General features: G+C 39.9%; 1 protein-coding gene across 3 annotated transcripts in view; it reads right to left on the reverse strand.

Annotated features, from left to right (window-relative positions):
- The window catches only part of HADHB (hydroxyacyl-CoA dehydrogenase trifunctional multienzyme complex subunit beta), a 53,988-nt gene that overhangs the window by 7,298 nt on the left and 28,727 nt on the right, over positions 1-17,963 (reverse strand). For all 3 annotated transcript variants that reach the window (XM_039480343.2, XM_039480339.2, XM_039480349.2), the window contains exons 5-10: positions 14,854-14,898; positions 11,408-11,507; positions 8,078-8,165; positions 6,194-6,381; positions 5,679-5,859; positions 4,855-4,976 (exon numbers count right to left, since the gene is read on the reverse strand). In XM_039480343.2, coding sequence (XP_039336277.1) covers positions 4,855-4,976; positions 5,679-5,859; positions 6,194-6,381; positions 8,078-8,165; positions 11,408-11,507; positions 14,854-14,898 — 724 coding nt within the window. The remainder of the gene's footprint in view (positions 1-4,854; positions 4,977-5,678; positions 5,860-6,193; positions 6,382-8,077; positions 8,166-11,407; positions 11,508-14,853; positions 14,899-17,963) is intronic.

Here is a 17,963-nt window from a genome sequence, read left to right on the forward strand (position 1 = left end):
GGTAACTTGAGAAATAAATGCTCATGGCCCAGCATGGTGGCTCACACGCTTTGGGAGGCCAATGCAGGCTGATCAGGAGATCATGAGATGGAGACCATCCTGGCTAAAACGGTGAAACCCCATCTCTACTAAAAATACAAAAAATTATCTGGGTGTGGTGGCACGTGCCTGTAGTCCTAGCTACCCGCGAGGCTGACGCAGGGACTTGTTTGAATCCAGGACGTGAAGGTTGAAGTGAGCTGAGATTGTACCACTGCACTCCAGCCTGGGTGACAGAGCGAGACTCTGTCTCAAAAAAAAAAGGAAAAAGAAAAAAAGAAATGTTCACAATAAACACTTATTTAAGCCAAAGTTTTTGGCTTTTGGCACAAAACATGAACCAAAATAAACATATCTCTTATTTATTTATTTTTACATTTTCTGGCTGCTTCTCAGCTGCTTTCTGCCCATGGCTTACAGGTCATTCTATTCTACTTATATACTCTGTAATGAGCAAGCCAATGAAACCAATGGGAGAGTCAGCTGAGAACATTAAAACCACAATCTTCCCTCTTTGGATACGTCCCATACATTGCTTCCCAAACAACAACCGAGAAGCTGGAGGACAATGAAGTACTACTGAAAAAAAGTCCTTTATCATACTGCAAAAAAGAAAAGCTCTCCTCAAAAGTCCAGAATTCCAAAGAAAAGGAAACTATTCTTCATAATTTGTAAAATCAAAATAAGTTCTACCACATTCTGTCATATTTTTATAACTCAGCAACCCTGAAGAGACTATGTAGCCACCAACAGGGTGTCCATAAAGTCTGGAGACACAGGTGACCATACGGAATAAACAGTTTACAGACATTACATTAATAACAGGTTGAATGTGCTGTGGAAAACTGCAATGAATGTGGTGCACTAATGCAGTCCCCAAAATCCGCGTATTGTGACATGTCACCTCTGATGATTTGTGTTCTGATTCTTGCTGAATAAACCTGGGCCTTTAGCATACCCCAGAAGTAATCAAAAGGATCCAGATCTAGCATGCGTAGTCCATGCCATGCAGCCCTATCATCCAATTTGGTTTTGCAAATGACCAATCGAACCAGCCCTTTCACACCTGGGCTTAACGGGGTGGCGTTCCATCCTGTTGGAACTACTCCAGGTACCACTCCCATAGCCTATCAAGAGCAGGCATTAATTAGTCACTTACTATGAGCGAATGTCAAACACCTGCCTATGTTTTCAAGACTTTATGGCCAGGTGGGAGAGTTATATTGTAAAAGAAACTTTGACCAGATGGCCTATATCTAGAAGACTATAGCCAAGGTGGTAAGAGAAGAGAAATCACATCTTACAAACAGCAGGAGAATCAATAATGATAGTTTAATTGAGGAGTCAGAAAGGCAAGGACGAATGTGAAGCTACATACTGATAAGTTTAAAAAAAAAATGAGTATATTTGTTTCATGATGCTTACAAGAAAATAATGTTGGGTTCGGAGAGAGATCCAAGATGGCTGATCACTAGCAGCACTGGGATGTGTTTTCACTCCCAGTGAAAACACAAAGAACGAGAGGACGCCACACTTTCACATGAATTCTTGTTGCTCATGCACCAGGAGATTCCCAGCGGAGGAGCCCCATGGGTCGCCAGCGCGACTCTTGTGACCGGCGAGGCGGTTTTGCCGGCGCCTCGGAGCGTCGGTTCTTGGTGCAGAGTCAGAAAAGCACCATCAATCTTAACGCCGCTGACTTAGTCGGCACAGTGGGTTGCTCAGATTTCGGCGCTGAGAATCAATAAGTTGGACGTCCACTCAGAAACCCAATTACAAAGACGGTAAATATAAAGACCACAGATGGATAAATCTACAACGAAGGGAAGAAAACAGTCAAAAAAGGCTGAGAATACCCAAGATCAAAACGCCTCTTCCTCAGCAGGGGATCCCAGTTCCTCATCAGCAACGGAACAAGGCTTGATGGAGAATGAGTGTGTTCCAATTACAGAAGCAGGCTTTAAAACGTGGATAATAAGAAACTTCTGTGAATTAAAAGAACTTATTCTAACACAATCTAAAGAAACTAAGAACTTTGAAAAATGGTTTGACGAAATGTCAACAAGAATACAAAATTTAGAGAGGAAAATAAGTGAATTGATGGAGCTGAAAAACACAATACGAGAACTACGTGAAGTATGCACAAGTTTTAACAGCCGAATTGATCAAGCAGAAGAAAGGATATCAGAGGTCGAAGACCAACTCAATGAAATAAAACTAGAAGATAAGATTAGAGAAAAAAGGATAAAAAGGAACGAGCAAGGTCTCCAAGAAATATGGGACTATGTGAAAAGACCTAATCTACGCTTGATAGGTGTACCTGAATGTGACGAAGAGAATGAATCCAAGCTGGAAAATATGCTTCAGGATATTATTCAGGAAAAATTTCCCAACTTAGTAAGGCAGGATAATATTCAACTCCAGGTAATACAGAGAACACCACAAAGATATTCCTCAAGAAGAGCAACTCCAAGGCACATAATCATCAGATTCACCAGGGTTGAAATGAAGGAGAAAATACTAAGGGCAGCCAGAGAGAAAGGTCAGGTTACCCACAAAGGGAAGCCTATCAGACTTACAGCAGATCTCTCAGCAGAAACCCTACAAGCCAGAAGAGAGTGGGGACCAATATTCAACATCCTTAAAGAAAAGAAATTTCAACCAAGAATTTCACATCCAGCCAAACTAAGCTTCATAAGTGAAGGAAAAATAAAGTTTTTTGTGAACAAGCAAGCACTCAGAGAATTCATCACCACCAGGCCTGCTTTACAAGAGCTTCTGAAAGAACCACTACACATAGAAAGGAACAAACAGTATCAGCCTTTCTAAAAAATACCAAAAAGTAATATCATTATTAATTCTAAATTTAAATTGACTAAATTCCCCAATTCAAAGATATACAGACAATTTGGACAAAAAACTAAAACTGTATGCTGCATCCAGACCCATCTCACATTCAAGGATACACAAAGACTCAAAACAAGGGATGGAGAGAGACTTACCAACCAACCAGAGAGCAAAAATAAATAAATAAAAAGCAGAAGTTACAATTTTTGCCTCTGATAAAATAGTATTTAAAGCAACAAAGATCAAAAGAAGCAAAGAAGGACATTATATAATGATAAAAGAATCAATGCAACAACAAGAAGAGTTAAAGGTCCTAAATATATACGCACCCAATACAGGAATACCCAGACATACAAGACTTATAAAGAGACTTAGACTCCCACACAATAATAGTGGGAGACTTCAACATTAATATTAGACAGATCAATGAGACAGAAAATTAACAACGATGTCCAGGAGTTGAACTCAGATCTGGAACAAGTGGACGTAATGAACATTTACAGAGCTCTCCACTTTACACAAAATGTAAACTCTTATCAGTACCACATCATATCAACTTAGAAGTTTAAACGAAATGTTGGTTGGCTCCTTGTTTGTTACTCTCTTCCCTCATTTTCTTTCATGTCTCCATTATTAAGGACAATTATAGGCATACCCATATTTAGACTGCATTCTAGCCCGGGCAACAAAGCAATACCCCCATTCTCTCTCCCTCTTCCTCTTTCTCTTTCTTCCTCTTCTTTATTCTTTTTCTTATTATTCTTTTCCTCTTTCCAAAAAAAAAAAAAAAAAAAAGAAATAATGTAACTAGCATCCTCAGACCATAAAACAAAAAAATTAGAAATCAACAACAAAACAGACAAACAAAAATGTCCTTCCACACGGAAATTTATACACTTTTAAACCACTCTTAGGTTAAAGGCAACTATACAAAATTCAATTGCAGAATTTCTGGAAAATCGTTATAAAAAAAAAAAAAAAGAAAATAATGTTGGGTTCAGTGTGAAGCAGTTTTCTAATAATCAGAGCTGGAAGAAGTATCCTGTTACTCTTTATGCCAACTTTTCCTTGTCTTCTATGAGTTCCCAGTTCATACCTTATGCTCCAACCTACATTTTTCCCAAAGAAGTCCTTGCCCCTGTACTTCCTTGATTTTGCATTTTGCTGCTCCCTTTGTCCAGAATGCCTGTTAAAAGCCTTCTTAAACTGGCTTTTACTCTTCCTTCAAGATTTGCTGCTCAAGTGTTACCTCTTCCAACAAAACTCTCTATCCCGCCTCTGGGTCAGGGGTTCTCTATTTTCTCCACTAGCCTATGCTTACAGCCATCACAGCATCTCACTATACCGCAATTGTCTATTCTTTTCATTTCCAGGGCCCACCATAGGCCACAAAAGTTTTTTAAGTGCCTGAAGAGAAGCGCTTTTGTAGCAGAATGGTGGCTGGATTAGGTGACTTCTCAGGCCTTAAAACTTAGTCTTAAAATTAAGACTATTAAATGGAGTGTATTTTTTCTTAATGACTCCATTTTAACATAACTATATTTTTAACCGTCTATTCATAATACACACAAGAAAATTTATTTTAGGTTTTTCTTTTCTTTTTTTTTTTTTTGAGACGGAGTTTCGCTCTTGTTACCCAGGCGGGAGTGCAATGGCACGATCTCGGCTCACCGCAACCTCCGCCTCCTGGGTTCAGGCAATTCTCCTGCCTCAGCCTCCTGAGTAGCTGGGATTACAGGCACGTGCCACCATGCCCAGCTAATTTTTTGTATTTTTAGTAGAGACGGGGTTTCACCATGTTGACCAGGATGGTCTCGATCTCTTGACCTCGTGATCCACCCACCTTGGCCTCCCAAAGTGCTGGGATTACAAGCTTGAGCCACCGCGCCCGGCCTTATTTTAGGTTTTTCTATGGAGAGTACAGAAATAGAAGAGTCACCATTAAACACAAATAGCATCAACAGTTACCAAGAAAGAAGAATTTGCGGCTGTCACTGTCCCGTAGGGCTTGATGAATGCAGGTTTTAGTTTGGCCATCTGCTCCAGTGAGGAAGGTCGGATGCCATTATCTTTGGTAACTGTATCTTTTCCTATAGAAAAAAGGGTTTTTAAAAAACTCTATGGAACTACAAGCCTTATATATCTTCTCCAGAGAAATATGCTTTAAAAATTACAAAAACAAATGAAACATAAACTTTACCTATTCACTAGAAGGAAAGTGTTTATAGTTATCATGTATCACCCAAGTTTTAAACTAAACTCTTAAAAGGCATTTGGGAAATCATCTAAATGCTTTACTAAAAATAGGACATCCTATTTTCTTAAGACATTCATTCACTGTTGGCTATTCTATACAGAATTCAAACGATTCAGGAATTTTAAAAACAGGCATGTATAGAAGAACTAAAATATGTCAGCAAGATCTAAAAGGAAACTGTTCGTTTTTCTTTCTTTTTTTTTTAAATTAAAGATGAAGTCTCATTCTGTTGACCAGGCTGGTCTTAAACTCCTGGTCTCAAGTGATCCTTCTGCCCAGCCTCCCAAAGTGCTGAGATTACAGGCATGAGTCATAGTGCTCAGCCCTAAAAAGGACACTCTTATAGAAATTTTTAAAAAATGTTTACCTGTTGATACAACATAAATCAAAATTTGAGTCCATGTTTAAGAATAAAGACTGAATATTTTGGAAACAGAACATACTTATGAAAAATCCATTGGGATTTTTTCGAGTTTTAGGAGCAATTCAGGCAACTCAGAACTCCCAGTAAGTGTCACGAAGCATTTCATTTTACCTGGTACTTTGAAGGGTACAACATCAGAAAGGAGTCCTTCATCCTGTGCCTTCTTGGCCAGACTGTGAGAGCGCAGTGCATATTCATCCTGTTCCAGCCGAGAAACAGCAAAGGCAGCGGCCAGTCGGTCTGCAGAGTGGCCCATGGTCTCACTGGTGGAGAACTCAGCAACTGCAGGGAGCTGGGAAAGGAGATATCCGAGGAGCAGGGACACTGTTAACAGTGTCCTGTTATCCCAACACCTAGGATTGTTCTGTGTTATTGAGAAAAGTTAAAATCCATTTGTAAACTATCAATCAATCAAGACCAAGATAAGGGAAGCTCTTTGTGAGCAGAGGATCTCTAAAGAGGGCTCACAAACGAAAGTTTTCTAATCACCATCTTTTTTTCATCTTGACCAAATAACCCCACCCTGTAACTACAGAATCTATACCTATTAGAGCACAGCAGAGTCCACACTACCATGCCTAATTCTAAATCTCTGCAGTGGGATGCCCTGCAAACGCAAGCCTTACCTCAGGCGCTAGGAAATTCAATCGGAATTTAGAGATTAAAGATAGTCGCTGGCCCACAGATTTGGCCTTATTGAGATCAAGCATCAGTTTTCTCATTTTCCTTGAGTGACGAATAGGAATGTCGGACATCAACTCGACGCCACCTGCCACAACCACATCACACTGGCCAGAAGCAATCAAGCCAACACCTAGAGGGCACAGGTTATACTTCATGAATATCGTTTATAGTAACATACCATTCCAATGTAAGCTTCTTGATTAAAAAGCTGAGTAACAGTTATCAGCTTTGTACAACATCTGTAATTATTAAAGTTTTCAACTGTTCAGAAGAATTAAGATAATTTTTTTAAATGACTAAAAACACTTCAACACGTTAGAGAAAAAAGGTTTCATTCCTGACATATGGACATCCAATTCTGGAAATAATCCATTGGACTAACTCTCAAATCATATTCCAAGCCAAAACATCTTGCATATTTATATGCTCCCAGCTTTAGTTTTAAAAAAGATTTTTTTTTTTTTTGAGACGGAGTTTCACTCATTACCCAGGCTGGAGTGCAATGGCGCGATCTCGGCTCACCGCAACCTCTGCCTCCTGGGTTCAGGCAATTCTCCTGCCTCAGCCTCCTGAGTAGCTGGGATTACAGGCACACGGCACCATGCCCAGCTAATTTTTTGTATTTTTAGTAGAGATGGGGTTTCACCATGTTGACCAGGATGGTCTCGATCTCTTGACCTCGTGATTCACCCGCCTCGGCCTCCCAAAGTGCTAGGATTACAGGCTTGAGCCACCGCGCCTGGCGCTAAAAAAGATTTTTTATCCTATAACGTTAACTTCTGCTACAAAGCAGAGATTCTAGCTGTTGACATGTAAGGCAGGCCCCCTCTCTCCTTATAGCCACTGGCCAGTATTTGGTTTCTCTAACGGGGAGTTGGTCACATGCTGCTTAGAGTGGCAAATGCCCCCAGTCATGGGCATCACTCCCTGCCACACATGAGGTGGGCTGCCCACCTGGGCCTTGATGTTACTAGATGAGCACATGATTACTAAATCTTTCAGGCTTCCTGTCTCCTCACATTAAGGGCTGATGCTACAAAACATCCCACAATTTTGCTAAAGTTTGTTAGGAGAATTTTCAGTGATGTATAAAAATGCCAAGGATGTGGGGAGAAAGTGAAGGAAAGAGCTGTGCTATCTAAAGCAATGATTTACAAGTATGGTAATGGGGAAGGAAGGAAGACCGTAACTTTGTGGGAAAATGTCGTATCTGAACTACTGAGGTTGCAAGCCTGGCAGGTTGTAAACGGTTTATTCATGCCTCAGATGCTGAAGTACTTTCCTAGAGATATACTCCTGCATTGATAATCCCTGCTGCAGCCAGCCACATCCCTCAGGGACGAACCACACCAATGGCAACGTCTCTCGGGTGTGGAGAGCAAAAAAAGAAGTTAACTATGGTCAGAACCCCCAAATTTTAAACCTGATCTTAAAAAAAGAACAACAACAACAACAACAACAACAATGCAAGCACAGAGGCTCATGCCTGTCATCCCAGCACTTTGGAGGCTGACGTAGAACGATCACTTGAGGCCAGAGGTTTAAGACCAGCCTGGGCAACATGGCAAGATCCTGTCTCCACAAAAAATTTTAAAATTAGCCGGATGTGGTAGAGTGCCTGTAGTCCAAGCTACTTGGGAGGCTAAGGCAGGAGAATCCCTTGAGCTCAGGAGTTTGAACCTGCAGTGAGCTATGATGGTGCCACTGCACTCCAGCCTGAGTGACAGAGTGAGATTGTGTCTTAAAAAAAAAAAAAGGTACATTTTTAAATTTAAAAGACAAAGGAAGAAAATTAACATATATCATCTGCTTCCATTTAAACATACCTGTGGTCATGGCTTGGTTGGCAGAGATACAAGCCATGGTGACAGTGTGAGCAGGAGTCTTGTCAGAGAAGCCAGCTCCAAGAGCAGCCTTCAGGAAAGACAGTGAATGAAATGATCACTATAAGGGAAGGGCATCATGTAAATGATGCTTTGAACGCTAATCTTCATGGTCATCTGGAAAGGGTTTCAATTTAAAATTCCCCAAAGCAATATTTAAAATAAAATTAAGCCCATCACAGAAATGGTTTACTAATATTTAATCTTGCCATTAATTGACAGGCATCTGCAAAATTCCTGCTGGCTGGTTTCTAGTGCGTACACAAGGCTACAATACTCCTCTATCTCACCTAATTTCTTATGATGCTTTGCTCAGGGCCTTCAAGGATATCAAAATATAATTTGATTTTAACTTGTTTAATGTTCAAATATACTTAAAGGAACCTATTAAAGAGAGTTGGTGGAATGATGAAATATATTATGGGGTGGAGTCCTCACGATCTGTGTTATCAGGTCTCATGATCGGTCACAAAGCTTAGCAGCAAAGCAAAAGTGATCAAACATGAAAATGATTTCTAAAGAACTGATGATTTATAAACAAGAGTTCCCACGTAGGACCCTGTCTGCTTCACACCTATCTTTCTGCTCACTGCTAGCTAGTCTTACTGACCATCTGATACTTCAGATAGCACACTGCAGACCCAAAGCAAAGATGAATTGGAAAACATGTCAACTATACAGAATCTCAACTCAATGAAAGAAACTGGAGAACAGCCTGGGTTACAGGTGAGCCTGTGAACAAATCAGGGTCAGACCAGTTACCAACTGGCCAGGATGATGGCATAACAGGTGATACAAAGAGAATAATTTGTCATCTGAAAGGCTTTAAGGAAAATTGATGTTATTTATCTTGTAAAGATGGCCTCTATTATGATAGCACAGTGAAAGTGAAGCATGAAATGAGGATGTCTATAATTTTATTATACCATTTATTGGGAGAAATTATGTTGCCAAAAACCAATCAGTGTCTGATTCCATTTTTATTTCTGTAAATAATTAATGCATAGGGTGCATTATAAAACACTTATTTTTACAGTATTAAAGTTTTACTTTAGAAATTAAGCTTCCAGACTCCCCTCCCCCCCACATATACACCCATACATTATTTACTATGAAATACTGGATCCCATTATAAGAAGTTCATTTTCATTGGTCTTTTCCTAAAACGATTTTCCTCAGAATGCAAACTCTCCTATAATTTAGTAAAATAAATATTTCCAAAGTCTCAATTAGAGATTTAATGTCTCTTACTTGACTTTTACCTTTATACTTCTATTACTTTTATGATATTTACCATAATCTATAGAAACAGAAATGTGTTACAGTGATGTACCTGCAACATGACCTCATTCTGGATTTCCAGGTAGGCCTGATTCTAAATGCGCAATGCTGCTTTGTTAAGAACTTCTGCCAGGCACCCGCACGTAAACCAATCCAAAAGGAAGAGAGGCACAAATATCTCAGGGGGCAGGAGAGGAGAGCTCTGCAGTGGGGCAAGTGTAAGGGGCACTTAGGTTGAAATGGCTCAATTCTCACAAGAGCCTTTCTAGTATGTGCTGCCCTTGGCCCTAGATGACTCTCAGGATTGAAAGAGCTTTAAATAGATGTGGCTATTGGTGACCCTTGTCCACACACTTCTATTGAAAGTTTGAATTGCTCTCACGGCACTAAGGGAAAAGGAGGAAGATGCCTCTAAGTTGGAGAACAGGGAAATACGCTGAACTTTTCAATAAAGTCAGGTTCCTGGGAACACCAGAAGCCTTTAGGACTGCATATTAACATTATTAATACAGGTAATAGGGCCTAAAATTTCTTTGGCTGGAAATGTTAGCTTTTAGATTACAATAAGCTTTAAAGTGACATTCTCATAACGTATCCCCTCAACCCAATCTTTTCCTGCAGACGCTGCAAAAATTACCTGGAGCACAACATAACTGGTATTAGTATAGAGCAGGCAGAGAGAATCTACCTCCTGACAACAGCTGAGATCTGCATATGGATATAAAATTTCCAGGAAAAAAAATCAGATAAAAACATTATAGCTTTAGTTTTAGAGAAAAAAAGAACTGAATTACAGAGAAAATGGAAACATTTGTTTTTATTTATCTATTATTTTGAGGTGGAGGAGAAGGAAGAAGAGTGGGATGAAAAGCTGGGCAATAAAAGAAAACAGCAAAAAAATTTACTATTTACATTTTAAGGGCCCTTATATATTATTTTCAGAATATAAAAAGTTGAAAATGTATTGTGAACACCTTGATGTACTCATGAAATTGTCATATTTGAAACATTCAGAAATGTCAAGGTTCAGGGAAAACCAAAAAATTTCAGAGGGGAAATAAAATCTCTTCCTGTTGTGAATTCCTTCCTGTCCCTCAGCAGCACACTGCTGATCTTGGTAGACGTCAGTCATGCCAGGCCTCCAGCAGCGTTAATGTTTCTGACAGGTACAGAGGTGGAGCCGAACAAGCACTTTCAGTCCTGCTCACTTGCCCTTGTCTCTCAGTCAACAGTGACAGAAGTTATTACGCTCACAACTATGCTGAACTCAGCAATGTAACAAGCAAAGACCAGAACTAGAGACAATGCTGAGCACACTGAAATGTGCTTTTGGTGCCAACTTCATCCAAACAATCACTTTCAAACTGAAACAAAGCCCAGAAGACGTGTTTGGACTCTTCACTGTGAAACGCCTGTAGGACACATCCCAGAAATTCCAAGGCCTGTCGTTATCTTGGTTGCCCAATCAACACTACGTGGAACTATGCCAACTAGGGCAAAAGTAAACTCCTGTGAAATAGTTAAAAAAAAAAAAAAAAAAAAACAAAAACTGCCTTACATGCCATCTAGTCAATGGGAACAAATGAGTAAGCAAGGCTAATTCCAGCTAACAAAAACCAAGTCATGAAATTAGTCCTCTGCAAAATGTTGAAATTTCAAATTAATTGGAAGCCATGATATCTAACATTACTAAAAATACTATCAGCCACACTTTGCTTTCTGTTTTCCTAACACAAGAAAAAACGTCCTAAAACAGCTCAAATAATCTGATTTACAGTAAAGTATGAATATAAATATATTATATGTCATTTGATTTATATTATAATTCTTTTATGTATTTAAGTAACACATTACTCAAGCTGTTAAGATCACATTTTAGGTTAAATGTAACTGAATAGATTTTAAAGGCTTTTAAAAAGTAACTTCTATTAGTTGAAATTCAGTGTGATTCTCCTATTTCTCTTTAAATAACATAAACTTTGTTTTACCCACCTCTCTAGCCACATTGCTTGTTTTCACTTCCTGAATAACTGTGCCAAAGATGATATAATCAACTACTTCTTTGGGGACACTGGTCCGATGCAACAAACCCCTGGAAGTACAAACCCGAAGCAAAGAAACATTTCACACATCACGGCAGCACCAGAGTTATCACATAAAACACTGCACTTCTTGAAAAAGGTTAGCCTTGAATTTAAAAGGAGAGAGACTGTATCTTTAATTTGACAAGCATGTGGCACCTGCTCAAAGAAGAAATGAATGAAAGAGTGATTTAAAAGGCAACATTTGATGCTCAACTGGTAATGAGAAGTTGGAGAATAAAAAATAATTTGGAATAGGATAAAATAGATAAGAAATCTATAAATTAATATTAGTAGGAACCAAAGTTTTCAGTAAAAAAGAGACAAATATTCAATCAAAGAGATGAAGTCTCCCTTCAGACTATTAAAAAAAAACAGTAAGTCCCAGATACATTAAATTTTAGTTTGAAATATCAATATGAACAAATGATTGAAATAATATATATATACTAGTTGTGCCCATGGATAGAAACTAGACATAGTAACACTCCAGTAGGAATGAGCACTCCTTGAAAACAGACTTGGTTCCTTTTTTTTTTTTTTGAGAGAGAGTCTTGCTCTGTCACCCAGGCTGGAGTGTAGGGGCGCGATCTTGGCTCACTGCAACCTCCACCTCCCGGGTTTAAGTGATTCTCCTGCCTCAGCCTCCCAAGTAGTTGGGATTACAAGCGCCCGCCAAAACGCCTGGCTAATTTTTGTATTTTTAGTCAAGACAGGGTTTCACCATGTTAGCCAGGCTGGTCTTGAATTTCTGACCACAAGTGATCCCTCTGCCTTGGCTTTCCAAAGTGCTGGAAGTACAGGCATGAGCCACCATGCATGGCCCCAGACTTGGTTTCTAAATGCCATTCTCCATTAAAGAGACAAAAGGTTTTTTAAGAAATGACTGATACCAGGTCCCAAGGAAAGTACAAAGTGAATCTCCACCTTTTTTGTGCCAAAAGTAAGGAAGTACTCAAAGACAAATGGGACCATATCAGCTGGGCACAGTGGCTCATGCCTGTAATCCCAGTACTCTGGGAGGTCAAGCTGGGGGGGTGGATCACTTGAGGTCAGGAGGTCAAGACCAGCCTGGCTAACATGGTGAAACCCCATCTCTACTAAAAAAAAAATTAGCCGGGTGTGATGGTGTGCGCCTGTAATCCCAGCTACTTGGGAGGCTGAGGCAGGAGAGAATTGCTTGAACCCAGAAGGTGAAGGCTGCAGTGAGCCGAGATCGTGCCATTGTACTCCAGCCTGGTAACAAGAGGGAAACTGTCTCGAAGAAGAAGAAGAATAAACACAATGGTTCAAAAACAGGAACATGGGGTATACACATTTATCAAAACTCATCAAATTACACAATTAAAATCTGTGTATCTTATTGCATGCAAATTACACATCAAAAACCAGTATTATAATAAAAAACAAAAGGCACACAGCAGCCAACTTGAAGGAGCTCCGCAGATGAAATGTAGAATAAGCTGAGCTTCAAACTGAGTAATGACTAAACTTATCAATTAAAAAAACTAAAAGAGGTTTAGATACATTGACTCACACCTACAGTCCCAGCTACTTGGGAGGCTGAAGCGAGAGGATCATTTAAGGCCAGGAGTTCGAGGTTGCAGTGAGAACAAGCCACTGCAGCCTTGAACAGAGTGAAACTCTGTCCAGAAAAAAATAAATTATGAATTCAAAGAAAAAATAATTTTTTTTTTGAGAGAAAGTCTTGCATGGAGTACAGTAGTTGGATCATAGCTCACTGCAATCTTCAACTCCTGAGCTCAAGTAATTCTCTTGCTTGGCTAATTAAAAAATTTTTCTGTAGAGATGAAGTCTCGCTGTGTTGCTTAGGCTGGTCTCAAACTCACAGGCTCAAAAGATCCTCCAACCTTGATCCTCTGGCCTTGGTCTCCTAAAGTGCTGGGATTATAGGTGTGAGACACCATGCCCAGCTAGTAGACTTTTAAAGGAAAGTATGCATAAGGAGAAATGCAAAGCTCTAAGGAATGAAACTTGCAAAATGCCTTTAAAAAAGAGAAAGAGGAAGACAGGTTTTTTTTTTTGTTTTTGTTTTTTTAAAGACGGGGTTTCACCATGTTGGCCAGGGTGGTCTCGAACCCCTGACCTCAAATGATCCACCCACCTCGGCCTCCCAAAGTGCTGGGATTACAGGCATGAATTACCATGCCCAGCCAATCCAGCTTTTTTTTTTTAAAAGATAGAGAAGAATCAGTCAGGATACAGAAGAAAAATCATAAAGGCATATTACTAATAAGTCAACAGAAGACAAGTGAGTACAGCTTAAACTGTCAAGTGCTATAAAGTACAGAGACAGAAGACTAAAATCGGTACATTTAGCAATCACAAAACCATTATTAAACAAAGATACCAAAGTATAGTTTCTATAAAACAAAGGGAGAATGAATATAGGTATTATAAAATCAGACAAAGGAAACTGATAGTAAGGAAACAGAATAACCGCTACTTTCACTCATGGCTGACATCTTGCAGGAAGAGAAGGAAAAAAAAAAACAGAGTTAGAATGGGCAGAAAGGTCAACTGGAAGGTTGTGGCTAGCTGAAGACACAAAGGCGGCCGGGCGCGGTGGCTCAAGCCTGTAATCCCAGCACTCTGGGAGGCCAAAGCGGTTGGGTCACAAGGTCAAGAGATCGAGACCATCCTGGTCAACATGGTGAAACCCTGTCTCTACTAAAAATACAAAAATTAGCTGGGCATGGTGGCATACGCCTGTAGTCCCAGCTACTTGGGAGGCTGAGGCAGGAGAATTGCTTGAACTCAGGAGGCGGAGGTTGCAGTGAGCCGAAATCGTGCCATTGTACTCCAGCGAAACTCCGTCTCAAAAAAAAAAACCAAAAAACAAAAAACCAAGACACAAAGGCAATGTGTCAATGGAAAATGAATGAGATAATCCCTTATGTTATTTCCAACCCAGAAACAGTAACACATTTAATGACTCTCACCAAATTATTTATCTAGCCCAATCTTATTTAACTACATCTAATTTTACATTTTTACTTGGTTTGCACATGAATCTTCAAGTGTCTTTTATACTTCTTTCTAGGTAAGTATCTACAGAATCTGTTCAGCTACCCTTACACAAGTTCCTAAGGCAGTCATCAAATACATGTTTAGGCTGATCAATAGAGTCCTGTGGCTAGCTGAGGGAGCATTAAAATAATATTGTCATGCTAAGACACAGTTAAGCTTACAAAGTAAAATTGCCGAAATTCATAAGCTGCTTAAATTTGTGTAGTACAGATGGCTAAAATAAGAACAAATTGCTGTTTTATATGTAAAAACCAGAGAAAGTGCCTTTAATGAAATAAGAACTGAAATAAAACTGCATTTACTTACGTAAGTGCTGCTCTAGCCAAATCATGTGGCATCAGGTCTTTATATCTGGGGAAAGAAAAAAAAAATTAAACCAAACCCTAGAGCTTCAATGAAAAATTTTCATTCTATTTGAAATACCCAGAGATCATCAAACACATGCTGCTACAAACACACTTAACTTTACTATCCAAGGCAGTCCATCATTTCAAATGAAGAAATAGTGTGACTTCACTATTTGTCATCCTTAAAAATTTAGCAAGCATCAATCCCTGCTGAGCTTGCTAAGAATCGAACAAAAATGTTGTCCAATACCTTAATGTTCAGTACAACATATGCTAAATTTTCTTTAAAGTGAAGCCCCACCTTTGAGCTCTCTTTTCCTTTAAACATTTTATTTTAAAAGTATACTATGTATTGATTTTGTAATGCCTACAGGGCCACAGGTGATGTATTAGGACTTTTGATGAAACATTTCGCTTTTAAGTAACTTGAGATTTACCAAAGAATTGGAAAGAGGCCGAGAATGGTGGCTCACACCTAGAATCCCAACACTTTGGGAGGCCGAGGTGATGACTTCTTGAAGCCATGAGTTCAAGATCAGCCTGGGTAACATAGCAAGCGAGATCCTGTCTCTACAAAAAAAAAAAAAAAAAAAAATTGAAAATTAGCCAGGAGTGGTGGCATGCACCTGTAGTCCTAGCTACTCAGGAGGCTGGTGTGAGAAGATTGCTTGAGGCCATGAATTTGAGGCTGTAGTGAGCTAGGATCACACCACTGCACTCTAGTCTGGGCAGCAGAGCAAGACCCTATCTAAATAAATAAATAAATAAGAATTGGAAAGAGAGAGCAGAGTTCCTTTTCCCCCCTGCTTTTTCTGATACTGACATCTTATATAACCATGATGTACTTATTAAAACTAAGAAATTAACACTGGCACAATACTGTTCACTAAGCTACTAACTACCCTCTCTGTTCCAGGATTCAATCCAAGATACCATGTTGCATTTAGCTGTCATGCCTCCTTAGTCTCCTCCAATTTGTGACAGTTTCTCAGTCTTTCCTTGTCTATCATGACCTTGACACTTTTGAAGACTGGGGTTACAGATTTGGGGGAAGAATATCAGAGAGGTAAACTGTGTTTCTCTTGACTTCGTATCAGTGGGTACGGTAGGAGATCAGTCAGAGTGGTGGGAGGCACTACAGGGAAAGGAGCAGGCCTTCTGAAAGGTCAGAAAGCCAAAGGCAGCTGTTCTATAACCCTGAGGCAAAGCAAGGAGAAGGTACAAGGAAGTGTGGGAGAATTTATCTTAAGTTTGTTTTTGTTTACTCATGTTGACCAGGAACTGACTTTTGATCATCCACATGATGTTCCCTGGAAGGGGAACAAGGAATACTACTGTGTACAGGTCGTATTAGCTATAGGCTTTCAGCACTGTGCCTTCACTAAACAAAAATAAGCAGCTTCAGCTTCTCCAGGCTGTTCTCTGGCCACTACAGCCAGGCAGTTTCCTAGCTGCTCTTACATAGCATACCTGCGTCTGAGTACTCATTTCATCCATCGGCCAGGGTCTGCAGTATACACCTGGCAGGATATGTGATATCAACATGACTTACGACCAGTTAACTTGACCATTTGGGTCAAGTGATATCTGCCAGTTTACTCCACTATAAAGTTACTATATTTTCCTTTTACTCAATTTGTCAGAAGTGAGTCACTAAGTCCAGCCCCTGCTCAAGGGGAGAATTAAGTTGTGCCTTCCAATGGCAGGAAGAGCATAGACTTTGCTGACATATATTGAAATCATCACAGTAATTGATAAATATTTTGGGGGAGATACTCTGACTATGCAAATATTCTGTTTCTTCTTAACATTTCACCTAATTTTAGCACTCATTTGTAGATCTTGCAGCAAGTATTATGTGATATTCTAATGATTATTTTCCTCATTCTTTGTCTTACTTGTTTTTATTTTTTGAGACAGAGTCTCACTCTGTCATTCAGGCTGGAATGCAATGGCACAATCAGAGGTAGAATAGCCTCAAACTCATGAGCTCAAGCAATCCTCTCACTTTGGCCTCCCTTGCAGGTAGGACTACAGGTGTCCGCTACCACACCCAGCTAATTTTTCATTTTTCAGTTTCTGCAGAGATGGAGTCTCACTTTGTCCATTTCAGTCTCAAACTCCTGGCCTCAAGCAATCCTCTTACCTCAGCCTCACAAAATGCTGGGATTACATGTGTGAACCACTGTACACAGTCCTCCTGTATTTATTAATTAAAATTCTTCTGTAAGGAATATTTATGCCTTCTTTCTCACTTATTTATTTATTTATTTTTTGGGATACAGAGTCTTACTCCGTTGCCCAGGCTGGAGTGCCGTGGCATCATCTCAGCTCACTGTAACTTCCACCTCCTGGGTTCAAACAATTCTCCTGCCTCAGTCTTCCGAATAGCTGGGATTAAAAGGCGCCTGCTGCCATGCCCAGCTAATTTTTCTATTTTTAGTAGAGACGGGGTTTCACTATGTTGGACAGGCTGGTCTTGAACTCCTGACCTCAAATGATCCGCCATCTTGGCCTCCCAAAGTATATTTATTTATTTCGGATTAGACTCATGGGCATTTGTTTTATTCTTTGGGTTATGTTCCAATACACTGTAATGTATTTTATTGCTCAAATCATTGCAGCGTTGGTGACTGGTAGCTCCTGCAGATCAGTCCTGTGTCTTTTTGACATGACCACCCCCCACCCCATTTTTTTTTAATTGCATTTTAGGTTTTGGGGTACATGTGAAGAACATGCAAGATTATTGCATAGGTACACACATGGCAGTGTGGTTTGCTGTCTTCCGTCCTCTCACCTCTATCTGTCATTTCTCCCCATGCTATCTCTTCCCACCTCCCCACCCCCCCATCCCTCCCCCATTTCCCCCCAACGGACCCCAGTGTGTAGTGCTCCCCTCCCTGTGTCCATGTGTTCTCATTGTTCAACACCCGCCTATGAGTGAGAATATACGGTGTTTGATTTTCTGCTCTTGTGTCAGTTTGCTGAGAATGACGGTTTCCAGGTTCATCCATGTCCCTACAAAGGACGTGAACTCATCGTTTTTGATGGCTGCGTAATATTCCATGG

The sequence above is a fragment of the Saimiri boliviensis genome, chromosome 1 (assembly GCF_048565385.1).
Source record: "Saimiri boliviensis isolate mSaiBol1 chromosome 1, mSaiBol1.pri, whole genome shotgun sequence".
Taxonomy (NCBI): Eukaryota; Metazoa; Chordata; class Mammalia; order Primates; family Cebidae; genus Saimiri; species Saimiri boliviensis.